The 20,945-nt window shown below is 41.1% G+C and overlaps 1 protein-coding gene across 4 annotated transcripts; it reads right to left on the reverse strand.

The window, feature by feature from the left end:
• Nucleotides 1-211: 211 nt before the first annotated feature.
• Nucleotides 212-10,218, reverse strand: LOC118367125 (uncharacterized protein C7orf57 homolog). 4 transcript variants are annotated; one of them, XM_035750195.2, is made up of 9 exons: nucleotides 10,074-10,218; nucleotides 9,816-9,868; nucleotides 9,375-9,551; nucleotides 8,145-8,253; nucleotides 7,477-7,573; nucleotides 6,804-6,883; nucleotides 4,162-4,200; nucleotides 1,079-1,179; nucleotides 212-715 (listed from the first exon to the last, which is right to left on the reverse strand). In XM_035750195.2, the coding sequence occupies exons 2-9, from the start codon at nucleotides 9,850-9,852 to the stop codon at nucleotides 702-704; spliced, it is 654 nt and encodes a 217-aa protein (XP_035606088.1). In that variant the 5' UTR covers nucleotides 9,853-9,868; nucleotides 10,074-10,218; the 3' UTR covers nucleotides 212-701. The 4 variants fall into 4 exon arrangements, with proteins under 4 accessions (XP_035606088.1, XP_035606087.1, XP_035606091.1 ...); XM_035750194.2 differs by having other exon boundaries at nucleotides 9,366-9,551; XM_035750198.2 differs by lacking the exon at nucleotides 4,162-4,200.
• Nucleotides 10,219-20,945: the final 10,727 nt, after the last annotated feature.

Consider the following 20,945-nt stretch of genomic DNA (forward strand, 5'->3'; position numbering starts at 1 on the left):
CGTCGGTAGAACACAATTTCCACTATGACGACAGTGGAAAAGAGGAAGGAACAATTATGTAAGTCAATTCATAGAGATCTCAGGTTTCTGGAACAATCTAGCTACGAGTCACACTTCCAACTAATACATGTCTAGATACCATTTGAAATGGTAATGAGTGCTTCATTGAGCTTCATTAAGCACACAAAGAGAATGAGAACACATCCAATGCTTCCATGCACCACACATTTATTTTCTTTAAAACAAATCTTTATAGCAACCATAACGAGGCACACACACACAAAAAAAAGACATAACACTTCAAAACAGCAGGCATTTTTAGAGGAGCCCTTCTAAGCCATAGACACCTTTTAAAAGTAAACCATCATTCCCCAAACTACAACAGATGAACAAGAGCATAGCTCAGGCTAGTACATTAGCTGTTAGTGTTACAGTGAAAATGCAGTTCATTAGCAACTTCAGGCACAGAACAGAGTGGGTCTGTGAGCGCAATCTAACAGAATCAAGTTTTGCAGTTGTGTATACGTCTAGGGACAAGCATAAACATGTAGCATGACAAGAGTGCCTTAACTCTGACTTGAACCTAAACGAACTGCTTTTAATCGATCTATGAGCGGTTGTGAACAGGCAAAACCTGGTGAAGGAACGTTGTGGAGGAGAACATTGAGGAGTCAGTCGTGCGTCACTGCCTTTGCTCCTTTCTACTCCTTGGAACCTGCAGGAATACACACAAGTTAATTTGTGTGGGTGCGCCCCCCCCCCCACCCACCCACACATTTTGATTTGCAGTCCCACCCCATGATCACGGATAACAATGCAAGTCACGATTTCCCCGACTGATTTATCGACAGGCATATCATCTTGTCTGAATGGAACACCCGTTGAAATTTTGCAACTCTACTTCGGTGTCCTTTGTATCAATTTATTGTCAAATAAATCTATATGACTTCATATACATTCAATATTTTATTAGTTAGTCTATGTGACATGTGCTTCTGAGCAATGAGCCAAATTGCCAATTGAATTCAAATGACCTTGAAGTTCCAACATCAACCCACTGTCACAAACAGCTACTTACTTGATGAATGCGTATTTGGTGCCCCTTTCTGGTCCTCTAAATAGCCAAAGCTCAAGAGCGTAGACATGTTGACAGGGGTCGAATTCTGAGATTTCTGAGATCTGCAAGACCAAAATGCAAGCATTTAAAACACAGTGGGGGGGACAAAAATGGGGCCGAAATAAAAAGCGGAAAACAAAACACTGAGCTCTTGAACATTTAGAGCTAGTGGAGGGTTCAAAACCATAAAAAACGTGGGAGAATCTGCCAGCTGATGGTAATATTGATATGTTGAGGGGGGAGTACACTAACAGCAAACACTGAATATGGACCCTGAAAACACTTACCTCTAACTGAGATACAGTTGAACTAATAAATGTTTTTGTACCCTACAAAATGGATCAACAATATCTTCACATGTCCTTTTATTCATTATGGTTCTAATAATGTATTGACTGTGAAGCCGTAGCCATCTCTGACAATGTTGTACGCTTAAGAGACATTGCTGTAGGCCTATGTTTAACAGATCGATGACACAGGTCACTGACAGGTGGCGAATGTTAAAAAAAAATAAAAAAAATAAACATTTGCTCAATGACTTGCATTGTAGAGTAAAGACCACATTGGTAGCAAAAACAAAGTCAGGGGAGGTCATGTCATCACACTATTTGAAGCTAGCGAACTGTCTGTTGATGTATTGGTTCATATAGCTAACTGAGCTGAACGTTTGTGAGGACATCTGTACTCTTTCATCAGTATTATTTGCAGACAGGCAAGTCTGGCATTGGCCCATAGTGTTAGAGGACCCATTTCTGCATGGACATTGCCATTTAGATCTTCCACCATGTTGAAGTAGTTAAATGGGTGGGGATTCCTATGGGCTGGGAGCGATCAGATAATGTTTAGAGCATTGTCTACTAGTGACTCATAACCCGCAGTCCCCTTTGTTTTATCCGTAGGGCGGTGATTCATAATCGCAATCCTCTGAAGGGCGGGTAGGAGTCGGGTTAGAAATCCCTAAATATAGCCTCCCGGGTGGCGCAGTGGTTAAGGGCGCTGTACTGCAGCGTTAAGGGCGCTGTACCGGCCGCGACCGGGAGGTCCGTGGGGCGACACACAATTGGCCTAGTGTCGTCCGGGTTAGGGAGGGGTTGGCCAGTAGGGATATCCTTGTCTCATCGCGCACCAGTGACTCCTGTGGCGGGCCGGGCGCAGCGCGCGCTAACCAAGGTTGCCAGGTGTTTCCTCCGACACATTGGTGCGGTTGGCTTCTGGGTTGGATGCGCGCTGTGTTAAGTCAACTTGGGAGATTTTTTGTTTTTTAAATGCCGGTCCACTGAGGCAAAAAGGACAATGTTGTAGTTTAATTCAATAAGAAGAGAAAAAAAAGTAGTGAAACGGAGAGTTGGAAATAAAAAGAAGGGAGGGCCAGGAAAGCAACGTTTGGGAAAGATTTGGTGACGTGCTAGAAGAGGATGATAGCAGTGCCGACTACGTTATGTGTGATGACTGTGATGGTTTAGACAAATTCGAGAGCCAAAAGACGGGGACTTCAAATATGGCACCTCAAGGGAATTGTAGCCAGATGGGTTAAATGGAATTGTAACCTAACTGAAAACTGACTGTAGGTCTATAAGCTCTCACTTAGCCTAATATAATATTAACTCCTGCAGAATTGAGCACTTATTGCAGTAAAGTGATACACCAAATGTACATTTGGACTCTGGAACAGGAGTAGAGAAATATGACTTATTTCTTTCAGCATCTTGAAATAATGAATGCGCGGTTAGGGACCGTCTGTAAAGGTGCCATCTTTATCAGCGTCATAAAATCTGATAGTATTCCAACCACATAAAATATGCATCCGAGACAAACTTAAATCTTATCAGAAACATGTTGGATTGTTTTCACTGCTTTTCATTTCAAAATGATGTCATTTGGAAATTTTGCACGGAAAGTCTATCCTTTTTGTTGTTGTTGCTAATGCATTTTCTTCCTGTTCCCAAACGTCTGCTGCACGAGAGAAGCATAGATGAAAGGGGAACTTAACCGACGTCAACTAGATTGAATTCATTGATTTGTTACATTGATGTTATAAATCACATTGATTATATTATTTCAGGGTTTATTTAATCTCCTAGTGCAGTAATGACTGAAGAAAAGCTGTCCAATCATAGGCAAGTTGAAAAGCAGAAACATATCAAAAATAGTCTGGAAAAAAATTCATTCGGCACCCCGTCAAAACAATTGTTCCGTCGTCACTGACTGTAGATCACATTTTCTGTCAGCCTATTTGCGGAGATAGGGTCCCAGATTTAGTCGGGCGGTTGCGGATGGATTATTAGGAATTGCATGTGGGTCCGGGTGAACAAACAGCTGACCAATGCATCACTATTGTCTACTTCTTCAAGTTGGTTTAATAATGGTTTGTAAATGTCATCGCCATCTGGTGCCACAGTAGATCAATGACAAGATTTGGTTCAGGTCGCCGGCACTGCAGGTGGTGGTAAATCACCATTATTAGCTTTGTGCTTTTTTCAAACACAAAAGAAAAACCTGACTACTTCAAAATGGAGATGGCCTCAATGGCGCTGCCCGTGCTGTTACAGATGCCATAATGGGACAAATAGAAAGACGAGCCCTTTAACTAACTCTATTCCTTGGCCACATAACACCGGCCTTATCCATTCTAACAAAGTATGGGGCAAGGGTTTTGGGCAGTGCTATATTGTATGAGAACTAGGAAGGCCAGGTTCAAGACTACCACAACAAATATTGTCAGCACATTGAATCTGCAAGCTTCTGGAGAGACAAAGGTGCAATCTGGGATATTTGCGCCCGATTTTGGTCACCAAAATTAATGATATGAGGCCAATACCTATTGATTCTTGAATGATGTCAAAAGAAAATTGTATAACATAACTTGCCTCATGAGCTTGTGAGTAAAACGGTCCCTTCATAACTCAAAATTGAATGTTGTTTTAATCCATTATTTTTAAACAAATGCCTTTGTTAACAATATATGGCTTCAAACATTTTAAAAACTATATTGATGATACCATTGAAGTGCATCCAAAGCGGTCTGTAAATGTTATAATAGTTACATTTCTTCAGCCCCATCAATTGGTAGCGGGGCTGCTGGGCTGAAACACAAATACACCAAGAGTGTAGCTTTAATTAACACTCATAAACTGTTGCGCTTGGTAAATTACCCTACTTTTCACATTGCAATCTATGTTTCACATTTAATGCATAAAATGTTGCCATGTGGCAACATACCATTTCTCTTCATCCACTTGCTTCCATGAATGAAGAAATACAAACACCATTGAACTTGACAAAAAGGGGGAGCCTTACACTAGCCAATGAGGTCCATTGGTGAAGTCACATGACATGCAACTCCTCTCCAGATCACATGCTAGTGGGAATAAGGAAACTCTGAAATTTCTGACTTGCTAACTGGTTGAACTTCAACTTGTTAGCAAGTCGGAAATTTCAGAGTTTGAACTAGCCGCGAAGGCAGAAATAGTTAGCTGCTACTGAAATGCCCCACAAATTGTTCTCACAGAACTGTGTGTACACATTTCCTTCAATAAAAAAACGGAAACTCAAACTTGGGTGATAAACATTGAATCAAAATTTTGAAGTATTTGTTCTTAGAAAACGGATCAAATGCATTTGTTGCCAAATGGAAACAAGTCGAAGGGCCCTGGAAGTCAAAAGCAAAAGACAGTGAAAATGGCATTTTCTGTCATTTTTAAGTAATATTGGCATGAGTCATATGATTTTAACATATTTTTTGTAAAAATAAAATATGGCCAAACAATGTTTTTATAAACGCATGAATAATACAGTACAATACTGCTTTAATAAATGTACAATATCATTTGTAAAAATATGCCCAGTGAATTATTTTTTCAAGATAACAATTTGTTATGAATAAAAACAATAATTATAATTCAAATACCTCATTTATATTTGAAACTAACATTTATGATTTTTGTAGTTACCGTTGTCACACAGTGTTTCCATATTTAACATTTTTTTTATCAAATGGATTTAGTATTTGTATATTTAAGGCCATTTTATATACGAAAAACTAATCCAACATTTGTTTGCATAGTTCTTTCATAATGTGTGCAGTAATTGAGTACACTATTTTGGGGCGATATGCAGCTTAGACGAGACTTACATTTTTAAAGTTAGAAACAAACTATGTTCATCCTGTATAGGCCTAAGAGCTGGCCCCTGTTCTATCAAAACCGGTAAGTGGCAACAAATTATATATTTTTCCCATATTACCAGATAGTGACCAATGACTTTCTTGGTAGGCTACTGTTTTAATTTTTGTTACAAGCCATGTTTCGTTAAAGCCTATTTATTTTTGTTACAAGCCGTGTTTCGTTTAAAGGCTGTGTAAAGTTCATTTGTTTCAATGTACCGGTAGGCACCTGCGGCTTATAGACATGTGTGGCTTATTTATGTACAAAATACATATTTTTAAATAATTCAGTGGGTGCGGTTTATATTCAGGTGCGCTTAATAGTCCAGCAATTACAGTACTTCAAACACTTTGTCACAACTTTTTTTGAATGAACACAGAAATGCTGTTACCAGTTTTTTTTTTCACATTACAAAACAGTACTTCATAATTATTTGTATTCTTACAGTACAAAGAATCCCATATCATTGATAATCAATAGGAATTACATACTGAAATCATGTGTGTTTGACCTCTATTTCTATTTGACATTAACTATTTGAATGTAAATATACGGACAAAAATATAAACGCAACATGTATAGTGTTGGTCCCATGTTTCATGAGCTGAAATTAAAGATCACATACATTTTCCAAACACACAAAAAGCTTCTCCCTCTCTCAAATTTTGTGCACAAATTTGCAGACCATCCCTGTTTGTGAAAATTTCTCCTTTGCCAAAATAATCCATCCACCTGACAGGTGTGGCATATCAGGAAGCTGATTAAACAGCATAATCATTACACAGGTGCACCTTGTACTGGGAACAATAAAAGGCCACTCTAAAATGTGCAGTTTTGTCATAACACCTCAAGTGTTGAAGGAGCGTGCAATTGGCATGCTGACTGCAGGAATGTCCACCAGAGCTGTTACCAGAGAATTTAATGTTAATTTCTCTACCATAAGCCACCTCCAAAGACATTTTAGAGAATTTGGCAGTACGTCCAACCGGCCTCACAACTACAGACCACGTGTAACCACGCCAGCCCAGGACCTCCACATCCAGGTTTCTTCAACTGCGGGATCATCTGAGACCAGCCACCCAGACAGCTGATGAAACTGAGGAGCATTTCTGTCTGTAATAAAGCCCTTTTGTGGGGAAAAACCCAATCTGATTGGCTGAGCCTGGCTCCACAGTGGGTAGGCCTATGCCCTACCAGGCCCACCCATGGTTGCACCCCTGCTCAGTCATGTGAAATCCATCGATTAGGGCCTAATGAATTTATTTAAATCGACCGATTTCCTTATATGAACTGTAACTCATTAAAATAGTTTAAATTGTAGCGTTTATATTTTTGTACAATATATATATATATATATATATATATATATATATATATATATATATGAATCTTTGAGCATATAACAGAGAGTTGTAAAGGTACCCAAGCTGCCTGGAGCTGCACTCTGCTGTGCTGTGAATGAAAAAGTATAACATTGCCATCTTGTGGATATATGGTGTAAACATTTCAATGGGGTCACTCACGTTTTCTTGAAATTGCCTGCTGCATCTTCATTCTTTCCCGATGCTAAGGACAAGTTCTCCATCTGGCTGTTGGGAGAGATCTGACAGCAAAAACAAAAAGTGTCTTGAATAGTCATTTATCATCTGGAATCACGTCAGGATTGAAAGATGGATTGAACACGGGATGAAACCCCCTATTTCAGTTGGCAACATCAGCTTCTATTGGACATACTATGTCACTTTCTTCTCTATCACTGCAACTGCAAGAGAGGAATCTGATAAATGTAGAATAATTCAAATATGGTAAACGCCAGTGACAATTTGATGCTAATCAAATACATTTCAGCAACAAATGGGGATATAGCCAAAGATGGTGGTATAGTTGGTTATAAGTTCACTAGATATGGTAGGTGTTGAGTCTGAGAACTCTATCCATGGTTAGCTAATATTTGTCATGAGCTAAAAACATGTAGCTTTTCACGATACTAGGCAGGTGATATCATGCTGTCAAAACGGAAGTCAATGTCCGAAATAATCTAAACAGGTCTGTCTGCATACTGGACTTCGAAGACCTCAGAATAAACTATATTAACTCAATTTATCGTAGCACAATATGATATGAACGGGGAAGTATTGTTACATTTGCTGGGTAGCGCATCATCAGAAGTGAAATTGCAAGGATTTCTCCATTTACCTTCTCTTTGTCATCAAAGTCCCTTTCCCAAGTTGACTTATTATCACTCCCAAAGGGAGCATTAGTTGACATGTAGTTTTGAAAGCTCTCGGTTGGGCTGGAAGAAAGACAAATTTACAAATGTCAAATGACCCATTATACTAATAATAGCCTTAGCCTGTATAACTGGGCTGCATTCAGCAGGACTCAACAGTGTGCAATGCTTGATACGTCAGAGACGGCGGAGGTTCTGAAGAACTAGTTGAAGGATGTTGTGATAACAGTGGCCCAGAGGCTGAATGTGCATACTGTGCTCTGCATGGGTTTTGCGATATCAAATGGTAACCATGCCCATATTGATCAGCCCACACTCCACCACACCCACCAAACGGGAGCAAACACACAAAGGCTGTTGAAGAACGGTGTGCACCGTTTGGGGGAAACATGTCATTCAGTACAAACCGCCAAGCAATGTGACAAAACATTTAACAAACTGAACACACCCCTGTTTTACAATAGGGTACAACAACCATACAACCTCAAACAAATATGAAATTTGGATGAACACAAACCATCTTGGCCTGGCTAAGTAGACATAAATTACTAACAAACTAACTTCACAAATAGATTATTTTTAAATCCAGAGTAACCGTCATTATTCACATCTTAATTTGCCTTTTTGGCTGTACCTTGCTTGCTCTTGAGCTTTTGGAGATCCAGAGAACCAGTTTGGAGCTTTGTAAGATGATGCAGAATTAGGTTTGGTGTCCAAATTGGTCTCCTCGTGCCACAATAAACCTGTAAATGAATGAAAAGAACTTGGTTACCAATGTTGTACACTACAGTGGTTCCCAAACTGTGGGGTGTGCCCCAGGGATCAGCAAGGGGAGTGGGCTTTTTTTAAAGGAAATCAGTCTGGCAACTTACTCTTTAAAGTTGTAATAGTAAAATGCACAAGCCGCAAGTTTGAAATTGGGTAGCGCATCATCAGTTTTCCTCTTGTCGTGTCAGTCATTGCATACCTTAGGGACCTTTACTATTGCATCTTAGCCACATTATCATTGCTCATCCATTTATTTTATACTTATATATTCTTACCCCCATTCCTTTACTAGATTGGGTGTATTAGGTTTTGTTGTAGGATTTGTTAGATATTAGGTTTGGTTGTGGAATTGTTAGATATTAGGTTGTGTTGTGGAATTGTTAGATATTACCTGTTACAGATACTGCTGCACTGTCGGATCTAGAAGCATAAACATTTCACTACGCCCACAATAACATCTGGTAAGCATGTGTATGTGACCAATGAAATTTGATTTGGAGCTATTTATAACTTGTCTGAGATGAGTGATGTTCCCTAATGCTGAAAGGGGGGCCTGCGTGGAAAAGTTTGGGAACCCCTGGTATACTTAAGCAATAACCCCTGGTTAGGTACAAGGGGGTTGTGGTATATGGCCAATATACCATGGCTAAGGGCTGTTCTTAATGCACGATGCAATGCAGAGTGCCTGGATACAGCCCTTAGCCGTTGTATATTGGCCATATACCACAACCCCCGGGTTGCCTTATTGGCATTATAAACTGTTTACCAACGTAATTAGAGCAGTAAAAATAAATATGTTTTGTCATACCAGTGGTATACGGTCTGATATACCATGGCTGTCAGCCAATCAGAATTCAGGGCTCAACCCACCCAGTTTATAATACTAGCTATTTGCTAGTTAACGACAATTTTTTTTTTTAAAGTGTCTCGCTCGGCCATCCTTACAAACTGGATGGGTGTGTCATTTTACCTAGCTGCACTTTTTTACAGTCTATGAGCTAGACAGATAGCTAGCTATAACTTACTTCATTTCCACAGATGAAAGGGGAGATAATAGTCTTTGTTATTTCTAGGTCAAACAGAATACCGTTTTTACCCCTCTGTCCTCCTTGTTTAGCCAGTTTAGTATAAGCAGAATCGGACTCATTAACTCCAGTACGGCGTCCTTTAGTCCTCTCCTCAGGACCATTGTTAGCATCGTCAGACAGTCCAGGAATCTGGGAAGTCGGGGCAGCTTTTGTTGAATCATCATCACCATCACCATTGCCAACGCCTAAAATAAAATAAAAACACACAATTATAAAGGCTTTGCTTCAAGTTGTTGCTAGATCGTTAGCTAACGTTAGCTACTTCAACTAGCTAGCACCTTCACCTGGTAACTTTACATCTTAGAGGCTTGTTAGAATAAGAGGTGTAACGTTAGCTAGCTAGCCAAGAGTCAGAATCAGAGATATTAGCTAGGCCTTCACATCTAACGGTAGTTAGCTACGTTAGCTAGCTAGTCAGCTTTGCAAATTTGAAGACCAATTGTACTTGCCATTGTCGTTTTGTCGGCGATCTGTGTCAGTGTTCATGTCTACTGTTGTCTTTCTGTTGAAAAAAGAACGCAGTACATTGTCATCCTAGCGTACACTGCTGGTCAAATTGCTAGCTCGGTAAGGACGTTAGCTTAGCAATAAGGCGTTGCCAGCTAGCGTTAGCAGCTAGCTATACGTGTTCGTTTTAGTACATGGGTAAGTGTAGGTAGCTAGTAAGTTAATGTGAGGTTCAAGCATCATTGCAAAACATTACTTACATTACCAGCTATACTGCGTTTGCAAATCTGGACACCGGCAAAAATAGTGCGGAGAAAACCCGAGTATGGATTTCGAGCTAACTTGCAGGGAGTGACAAAACAAACGTCTGACAGTGTCGAGAGTTTTGTTACTATGGAAACAGGGCTGGAGCGTTACTTCTTTAGGAATGTGTTCAATAACCTTTTTTCGTTAATGGTTTTAAAAACAGAAATGATGTGAAATTCATTTGAATTAGACCTGATATCTATATTTAGTTTTTGACTGTTTATTAAATAAATAAATAAAATATTTAAATTATGAATAATCCACCAAACCCTTTATCTGCTACTTATTGTAGCCTATCCATAACCCACAATATAGTTGAACAAATTTGTTCAAAAAAAATATTTATTAAAAAATTATAAGAATATTTTATCTTCTGCTTTATTATTTGAATACCTTGTAGCTAGACCTCTATTATGCCTAGTCTTAAAACATTAGGCAAATTTTCCATGAATGGGCTTGCAATGCAGAAAATGAAGACAACATCTTTCCTCCCATCTCTATGGAAGTTCGTTCCGGCCACCAAAAAATGAAAATCTGACTACAAGTTATAAGATACTAAGTCATTATTATGAGATAGTATGTCCTAATTTTGAGATATGTGAGTCATTTTTATGAGATAAGCAAGTCATATTTGTGAAATAGTATAGTCATTATTATGAGATAGTAAGTCGTTATTATGAGAGTAATTCATTATTATGAGCTAGATAGTCATAACTATGAGATAGTAGGCCATTATTATGAGATATGTGAGTCATAATTATGAGATACTAAGTCATAATAAGGAGGTACTAAGTATTTTTGTTGATGTGAGTTGGTATCTGTTTGATGACATCTGGTTGACATCAGATTTAATTAAAGACATGCTCCGGAACTTTGGCGACTACTAAGTGTATTTTACACATCCCGCTTTGGGCTGGATGTGTCAATGTGTAGTTCATACATGCATAATCTCTGGGCAGAATTACTGTTTTACCCCAATTAACCATGAAATCCCTAGTTTGAAAGCAACAGTTTTTCTGGAAGCTGTGCTGCGCTAGTCTGGGTACCAGTCCCTTTAGCTAATCCATTCCATGTACTCCATGTCATGTGCCAAAAAGACCGGCCTTTCTGACATATTCAAATATGAACATTATATCATTAATGTGCTCGAAGAGAACAGAGAATTTAAACCTGACTCAATCACAGCTATCCTCCAATCACAACGATTATGCAAATATTGGAACTCTATCACTTTTTTTCAACATGTTGGTATCCGGTTGCTCAGCACCAGTACAGAGTCAATGTGCCGGGGCACCGGGAGGGGGGTACACACACACAATGCAAATAATCCAGGTGGCCATTTGATTGTCTGTTCAGGAATCTAATGGCTTGCGGGTAAAAGCTGTTGAGGAGCCTTCTAGTTTGATGGTGATGTGGACATCAAGGAACTTGAAGCTCTCAACCTGCTCCACTACAGCCCCGTCGACGAGAATGGGGGCGCACTCAGTCCTCCTTTTCCTGTAGTCCACAATCATCTCCTTTGTCTTGATTACGTTGAGGGATAGGTTGTTATTCTGGCACCAGCCGGCCAGGTCTCTGACCTCCTCCCTATAATCTGTCTCATTGTTGTCGGTGATCAGGCCTACCATTGTTGTGTCGTCTGCAAACTTAATTATGGTGTTGGAGTCGTGCCAGGCCATGCAGTCGTGGGTGAACAGGGAGTACAGGAGGGGACTCAGCATGCACCCTTGAGGGGCTCCAATGTTGAGGATCAGTGTGGCAGATGTGCTGGTACCTACCCTCACCACCTGGGGGCGGCCCGTCAGGAAGTCTAGGATCCAGTTGCAGAGGGAGGTGTTTAGTCCCAGGATCCTTAGCTTAGAGATGAGCTTTGAGGGCACTATGGTGTTGAACGCTGAGCTGTAGTCAATGAATAGCATTCTCACATAGGTGTTCCTTTTGTTCAGGTGGGAAAGGGCAGTGTGGAGTGCAATAGGGATTGCATCATCTGTGGATCTGTTTGGGCGGTATGCAAATTGGAATAAGTCTAGGGTTTCTGGGATAATGGTGTTAATGTGTGCCATTACCAGCCTTTCAAAGCACTTCATGGCTACGAACTTGAATGCTACGGGTCTGTAGTCATTTAGGCAGGTTACCTTAGTGCTCTTGGGAACAGGGACTATGGTGTTCTGCTTGACACGTGTTGGTATAAAGACTCAATCAGGGACATGTTGAAAATGTCAGTGAGGAGACCTGCCAGTTGGTCAGCACATGCTCGGAGCACACGTGCTGGTAATCTGTCTGGCCCAGCACCCTTGTGAATGTTGACCTGTTTAAAGGTCTTACTCACGTTGGCTATGGAGAGCGTAATCACACAGTTGTCTGGAACAGCTGTTGCTCTCATGCATGCCTCAGTGTTGCTTGCCTCAAAGCGAGCATAGAAGTGATTTTGCTTGTCTGGTAGGCTCTGGTAGGCTTGTGTCACTTTGTAGCCTGTAATAGTTTGCAGGCCCTGTCACATCCGACGAGCGTCGGAGCCAGTGTGGTACGATTCAATCTTAGTCCTGTATTGGCGCTTTGCCTGTTTGATGGTTCGTCGGAGGGCATAGCAGGTTTTCTTATAAGCTTCGGGTTAGAGTCCTGCATCGTGAAAGCGGTAGCTCTACCCTCTAGCTCAGTGCGAATGTTGCCTGTAATCCATGGCTTCTGGTTGGGGTATGTATGTACAGTCACTGTGGGGACAACGTCCTCGATGCACTTATTGATAAAGCCAGTGACTGATGTGGTGTACTCCTCAATGCCATCGGAAGAATCCCGGAACATATTCCAGTCTATGCTAGCAAAACAGCCCTGTAGATTAGCATCTGCTTCATCTGACTACTTTTTTGTAGACCGAGTCACTGGTGCTTCCTGCTTTAATTTTTGCTTGTAAGCAGGAGTCAGGAGGATAGTATTATGGTCAGATTTGACAAATGGAAGGCGAGGGAGAGCTTTGTACACGTCTCTGTGTGTGGAGTAAAGATTATATATATTTTTTTCCCCTCTGGTTGCACATTTAACATGTTGATAGAAAATAGGTAAAACTGATTTAAGTTTCCCTGCATTAAAGTCCCCGGCCACTAGGAGCGTCGCCTCTGGGTGAGCGGTTTCCTGTTTGCTTATTTCCTTATACAGCTGACTCTTAGTCAGTGCCAGCATCTGTCTGTGGTGGTAAATAAAAAGGCGCAAAAAAAATGGATGAAAACTCTCTTGGCAAATAGTGTGGTCTACAGCTTATCATGAGATACTCTACTTCAGGCGAGCCAAATCAAGAGACTTCCTTAGATTTCGTGCACCAGCTGTTGTTTACAAATATACACAGACCGCCCCCCCTCATCTTATCGGAGTGTGCTGTTCTATCTAGCCGGTGCAGGGTCAATCCTGCTGAATGTTATCCATGTCATCATTCAGCCACGATTCGGTGAAACATAAGATATTACAGTCTTTGATACCCCGTTGGTAGGATATTCGTGATCATACCTCGTAACATCAGGCTGTGCTCAAAAAACAATGGCAGACGGAAGATAGGGTGGTGCGGCAGCTGCTGCTTCTCCTACAGATGCTATTATTTCATCTAAAACATCAGGTGTACGCCGACCCCAGCTAAGTAACTCATGCAAATATTTCAAGTGCAATTATGTGTTTTATCTCCAGTTCATTGCCATGATTGTCAGTTATGTAGCTGCTCTTCTGATAATCTCAGTGCGTCCTTGCTGGGATGACACAATCAATCTACTGCCGAATATCAACACCAAACACATTGGTTCACCGTTCCACGGGAGAGGAGAGTACACAGCATACGATAATGTTCTGAATAATGGCCAAGTCTACCTCACTCCCTATTCCACTGAACCGCTTAGGCGTAACATACACAAGTCCAATATTTATCGGAAACTGTTAAACTACCTGTTCACTATCCTCCTGCTCGCCGGGGATGTGCAACTCAATCCTGGGCCTAACATCACCGAGCCAGCGACACTCACCGGAGTGGAAAGCAGTGGATGGCCTTGTCCATTGATTGTCGCCGCTGCAGAAGTGGGTGAGTGCTATGGTCCCATGGTTTCTCTCGACTCACCTTGCTCCAGGATGGAATTTGACTCATATCCAAGTCACTATATGCGATCCCTGACTCTGTTTCTGGTATGCAAGCTGTTTTAATTAGTTCCCCGCATCCAGTGTAAGTGGGAGGGATTGTTAATTGCATTATCGAACTGCCCCTAATCAAAATTAAACAAAAACACTGTCAGAAAACACAGAAAATGTAACTTTTTTCAATGTGTCAATCCCTCTCGAGTCCTCTGGGACCCACGTGCTAAGCCCAAGGGACTACTAGGGGGGCACTTGAACATTCGTAGTGTCAATCCAAAAAGTGAATCAAATTCAAACTTAACTTCCTCTGCCTTTCAGAGACGTGGCTCCATAAAAACTCTCCATATGCTGCTTTGATTGTGCCTGGCTACGTTTTCAGGAGAGACAGGATTGAAGGAAGAGGAGGGGTGTGTGATGATTTACATTAAAGAACATATCCTATGTCAACAAATTGGGTGGTCATGTGATAATGGACTTGAATGTATTGGCCTGAACGTTACACTGTCTCTCAAAATGTATTTTTCCCTTATTGAAATGAATAGACCACCTTCCACCAAAAGTGTGTTTTTTGATCAGTTTAATAACATGCTTAGGGAATGTGATTTTGGGAAAGAGGTCATCTTAATGGGAGATTTTAACATTAATTATGAAGACAAGTCTTGTAGGAAAAGCCTCAAACGGATCACTAATACCTTTGACCTTACACAGCTAGTTAAATGGCCAACCAGGGTGACTTGTTGCTCTAAAACACAGATTGATCTGGTGTTCAGTAATAAACCAGAGAGAGTGACTAAATCATTCAATATGGTTACTGGGCTATCTGATCATAATCTGACACTTATAGCCAGAAAGCCTTCTAAGAGCAAGTTTAACCTCTCTACTGTTAGAAAGCTGGATCAACTAAGACTACCTAAGAGTGAATTCAATTATTTCGAAAATGCAATTAAGGGAATTAACTGGAATGATCTCTTTTCCTATACAGACGTGGAAGCTGATAGTCAGGCAAACTTTTTTATTAACATAATTGGTGAAGCAAAGGAAAATCCTAAATTGATCTGGGAGAATCTAAAACAGTTAACAGGGAAAGACCATAAGTAACACTGCAAAAAGACTAGAAGTCATGGTGAATAACAATCTAACACAGGATGCAGTCGAAATAGCAATAGCCTTCAATTCCTACTTTATTGACTCTGTCTGGGTACTGACACAGAACCCCTCCACTGGTTTCTTGGGCTCAGTCCTAATGAATGATGCTCAACCTGTCTTCATCATAAGGGAGGTTTCTGAGTCAAAGGTGAACAGGGTGATAAGCTCACTAAAGAACTCTAAAGCCAAAAATGTGTTTGGGCTGGACTCTACCTTTCTTAAAAACTACCAAGAGTCAGTCATTGGCCCGATTACTAAGGTCACCAACACATCTATTCACCAGGGGGTGTTTCCAACTGTATGGAAGTCGGCCATAATAATGGCCATCTTTAAATTGGGTGACCCTGATGACGTGAGTAACTACAGGCCCATTAGTACTACCTGTGGTGTTGAAGGTTGTTGAAAAGTGTGTAGCAGAACAACTGATTGCCCACCTCAACAACAGCCCCTTCACATTACACTCCGTGCAGTTTGGCTTCAGAGCGAGACACTCCACAGAAACCGCCAACTGCTTTCTTCTGGAAAATGTGAAGTCCAAGTTTGACAAAGGGGGCGTTGTTGGGGCTGTGTTTCTGGACCTACGGAGGGCTCTTGATACTGTTAACCATGAGGTTCTCATCACAAAATTGTCCAAGTTCAACTTTTCCCCCGATGCCTTGAGATGGATGAAATCATACCTTGAAGGCAGAACTCAGTGTGTCAGAATGAGCAATGAGCTGTTGCCCACTCTTAGCTATGATTTGGGGGTGCCGCAAGGGTCAGTACTGGGGCCCCTAATGTTCAGCCAGTACATTACTGATCTGCCTTCTGTCTGTACTGGGTCTGAAGTGCAAATGCATGCAGATGATACAGTGATATATGTGCATGCAAAGAGCAAAAAACAAGCTGCACAAGAACTCACTACTGTAATGGTCCAGGTTACAAAGTGACTCAGTGGCTCATGTTTGCATCTCAATGTGAAAGAAACTGTCTGCATGTTCTTCACAAAGAAGACAACTGATGCTACTGAGCCAGATGTCTATGTGTCAGGGGAGAAGCTCCAGGTGGTATCTGATTTTAAGTAACTTGGCATCATACTTGATTTAAAAAGCAGGTGAGAAAGGTAATTCAAATAACCAATTTCAACCTAGCTAATTTCCGATTTATATGAAATTGTAGAGGTAGCAAAACTGTACTTCAAATTTATGATACTCCCCCACTTAACATACTGCTTGACTAGTTGGGCCCAAGCTTGCTGTACAACATTAAAACCTATTCAGTCTGTCTACAAACAGGCTCTCAAAGTGCTTGAAAGGAAGCCCAATAGCCATCATCACTGTTACATCCTCAGAAAGCATGAGCTCATGAGTTGGGAAAATCTTGTGCAATGCACCAACGCATGTCTTGTATTCAAGATTCTTAATGCTCTGGCTCCCCCTCCACTCAGTACTTTTGTTAAACAGAAAACCCAAACATATGGCAGCAGATCCACAAGGTCTGAAATGGGAGGTGACTGTATAGTTCTCTTAAGGAAAAGCACCTTTAGTCAATCTGCTTTCTCTGTGATAGCTTCCCATGTCTGGAATACACTGCCGTCAGACACACATAACTGCACCACCTATCACACTTTCACAAAAACATGAAGACATGGTTAAAGGTCAATCAAATTTGTGAACATAATCCCTAGCTGTGTATTGCCACTTTCCATGTTGTCTGTTGTCTGTAGCTTGTGAGGTGAGGAAACACTGTTGTTTTTATGGATTTGGACTTGTTGCTTGCTTGTCCTATGTTGCTCTGTGTGTGCTCACTGCTCATTGATTGTCTGTATTGTAATCGTTTTTAATAACCTTCCCAGGGACTGCGGTTGAAAACTAGCTGGTTGGATAACTTTTACCGGAACTTTCACTGAAACATTGATTAATGTGCACTGTTCCTGTAATTATTTTTTTTTTTTAACTCAAAGTCAATATTGTTGGTCAGGGCAGATTTCCCACTCGCCATAGGCAGATTGTTACGAGGCACCCCGCCCTGTGTCCTCTATACCTGCGTCTCTTTCTCTTGCCAATGACGAGGATTTCGGCCTTGTCGGGTGTCTGAAATACATCCTGTGCGTCCTGCTTGTTGAAGAAAAACATCTGTCTAAAATGCATCCTGTGATATCGTCCTGCTTGTTGAAGAAAAACATCTTTGTCTAAAATCCATTTCTTCAGGGCCATCTCTTTTTCAAATCAGAGTGATCGCTGTCCTGATATCTAGAAGCTCTTTTCTGCTGTAAGATCCCCAAGAACACAGTGACAAACAGTGGTAGAAACATTATGTACCAACTAAGTCACAAATGGTGGGACGCATCCTGTGGGGATGTTTTTCAGCAGCAGGGACTGGGAGCCTAGTCAGGTGTGAGGCAAAGAGGAATGGAGCAAAATAGAGAGAGATCCTTGATGGAAACCTGCTCCAGAGCACTCAGCACCTCAGACTGGGGCAAACATTCTCCTTCCAACAGGACAATGAACCTAAGCACACAGCCAAGACAACGTAGGCGTGGCTTCAGGACAAGTCTCTGAATGTCCTTGAGTGGCCCAGCCAGAGCCTGGACTTGAACCCAATCAAATATCTCTGGAGATACCTGAAAATAGCTGTGCAGCAAAGCTCCCCATCCAACCTGATAGATCTTGAGAGGATCTACAGAGAAGAATGGGAGAAACTCCCCAAATACAAGTGCGTTCAGCTTGTAGTGTCATACCAAGAAGCCTCGAGGCTGTAATGACTGCCAAAGGTGCTTCAACAAAGTACTGCGTAAACGGTCTGAATAATTATGTAAATGTGATATTTCTGTAAAAAAAAATAAAAAAAATTAGCAGACATTTCTGAAAACCAGTTTTTCTTTGTTATTATGGGGTATTGTGTGTAGATTGATGAGGGAAAAAACAGTTTAATACATTTTGGAAGTAGATTGTAACCTAACAAAATGTGGAAGAAGTCAAGAGGTCTGAATGCTTTCTGAAGGCACTGTATATGTATCTATTGTAGGTCCTAGGATAAAATAATTAATAATGTGGAACAAATAAATACCATCAAAGGATACCTTACAACTTACAATAATGAACACCTTGTGAAACAGCGGTGAAATCCAACCTGGCAATTATTTAAGATTTTAATACATAAAGTAAAAAAAATTCGGTACAGCTGTGTCATTAATACATTTTCACATATTTTTTTGCACACATGGCAATCACAGACTAAAATACTGAATTCTGTTGTGTAGAATATAGAGGAGGTGGTTGCTGTGTGGGTCGGAGGTTCCGCCTGTCACTTGTTCTCAACAGGCAGCCAATCTCGGAATGGAGACTTGAAGAGGGAGACTGCAAGGTCCAGGCACTGCTGCTCTCTTTGTTCTGAGTGTTTGCAGTGCTAGTGTTTTTAGGTAATCTGTGTATCTCACATATTATGTGCCCAGCATGATAGTGCAAGAAAACGTTTAATCGGATAACTACAACATGACAATAACCGTAGCTGTAGCTGATGTAATGAAAAGTTGGAGGGTGGTTGGTAACGGATGACAGGTGGATCCCCATCTGGGTGTTGGGCAGAACACCTAGATCCTGGAGAACAGGAGCAGAGTTATAGGGAACAGAGTAGGAGACAGAGACGTAAACAAGCAAACAAGCAAACGCACAGCTTACACTTTACTGTGAGAAAATTTGATGGATTAGTGCAGTGTTATAAATGGGAGATATGTGCTTTCAAACTATTTTGGAAGGTATAGCCTACCTCAAACTGGTCCCCCTCCGACTCAGAGCACAGAGAATCAAACTGATCCGTACACACTGGCTCTGGTGGGGCTTGGACAGTCAATGGTCCTAAAGTAATTTGGAGGTAAATTGAAGAGGTAACTACCATTTCTTGCATTCTCAAATGTCAACAAATGCTTAACATACTTTGTCTATTGGGCTTCACTGAGGTTTAGGGCATCAGGGCTTTCAGTGGTCAACCATCAAACTGCTCCAACTGGAGAAGATGGTTGGCTTCCACCGAGGTAACCCTAGGAAGAGAAAAAATATCAGTGTTGGGGAATCTAAAACTAGCTTCAGGTTATTTTGTGTGCAAATGCAAATAGTTATTATCTGAGATGTTTTATATATTCACTTTAACAGATGGTGACCCCAGCTAGGAGCAAAAGAGCAGCGAGGTTTCCCAGGTCTCGCCTTCCTTTTGTCCTTCTTACATTTTTGCCTGGATGCCGTAGCACTTGGTCCCCTTCTTGATTCTGTTCCGGTAGCTCTCCTTCTGTTTCTCCTGTGCCTTGTCGATATTCAGTTTCACCTTGATTGATAACAGGAATAAATGCAATTATGGATCATTTTACAAATACATTTCTTCCTCTTGGAGGGCCAGAATTTTAATTAACAGCGGACAATCATTTTTACCTGGTCAAAAACCTCCACATCCTTCTCAGTCCGTGCCTGAAGGTAGTACGCGAAGGCGTTCTGATCTGGTCGCTAACTACCACCACATCAGGTGGGGTTTCAGTGATCTGAAAGTACGTTATACAAAAATAGCAATAGACAAACAACACTAAGTCAATCACAATTTTGAAAGACTACAGTATATGTAATAATTATATCTACAATTGCATTGTTTACCTTAGTCAACAGCTGCGGCTCCCTTCCGTACTCGGTGGAGGCCTGTAGGCTGATGTTGTGTACAAAGTGAATTACCTTCAGGTTGTTCTCCCCCTATTCCTGGTACCCGTCAAGGGACTTGCCCATGGCGGTCTTGAGGGTCTGGTTGGTCCATTCACCAAACCTGGAGGAGGGGGCTAGAAAAGCAATATCAATTGAAACTGTAAGATATTGAAATGTGTCTGATTATGTACCATGGAAAAACAAAAACAAATTGTAAAAAATAAATTTAAAAAACCTTTGGTGATAGAATATAACCTATAACATCCGTACCATGTTCAAGCGCTCATGACCTTAGTCACTCAAGAGGACCTCAGGAGAACCGTGGGTGTTGAAGATGTCCATCATTGCCTTGGAGGTGGCCTCTCCAGTCTCATCCTTGATGGGTATCATACAAAAAAATATATTTTTGGTTCCAAGCACCCTTTTTGATGGGCTACAGAAGGGAATTTAAGGTTAAACACGTTCTCTTCTTTTACTGAATGGGTACCACACACTTGGTAAAGTGATCGTTCTCCGTCAGACACCAGCTGTTGACATACCTTGATTTTGTGAAGGGTCAAATGAGGTCCACCCCTAACACTTAAAGTGTTAAAGGGGAGATTACTTTAATCTTACATTAATCGGTGTCATCCAGTATGCAGATTTTCATATTTGTGAGGATACTCTATACTCTATACTCTCTACACACATTCTATAATATTGAACTCTGCTGTGGTTCGAATAAAGCAACCATTACACAAAACAACTTATCAGGGCAAAATTTGAATTGGGACACTTACCGATCAAGTGCCATGGTGAAACAACTTTGATTGGTTTCAACTCCGGGGCCACAGTCTTCACACTTTCAAACTTCTAGCAGATTAGACAGGGTACTGACCTTTAAGCAAAAAGTGACAAATTGAGACATTGCGT

The sequence above is a fragment of the Oncorhynchus keta genome, chromosome 34 (genome assembly GCF_023373465.1).
Source record: "Oncorhynchus keta strain PuntledgeMale-10-30-2019 chromosome 34, Oket_V2, whole genome shotgun sequence".
Taxonomy (NCBI): domain Eukaryota; kingdom Metazoa; phylum Chordata; class Actinopteri; order Salmoniformes; family Salmonidae; genus Oncorhynchus; species Oncorhynchus keta.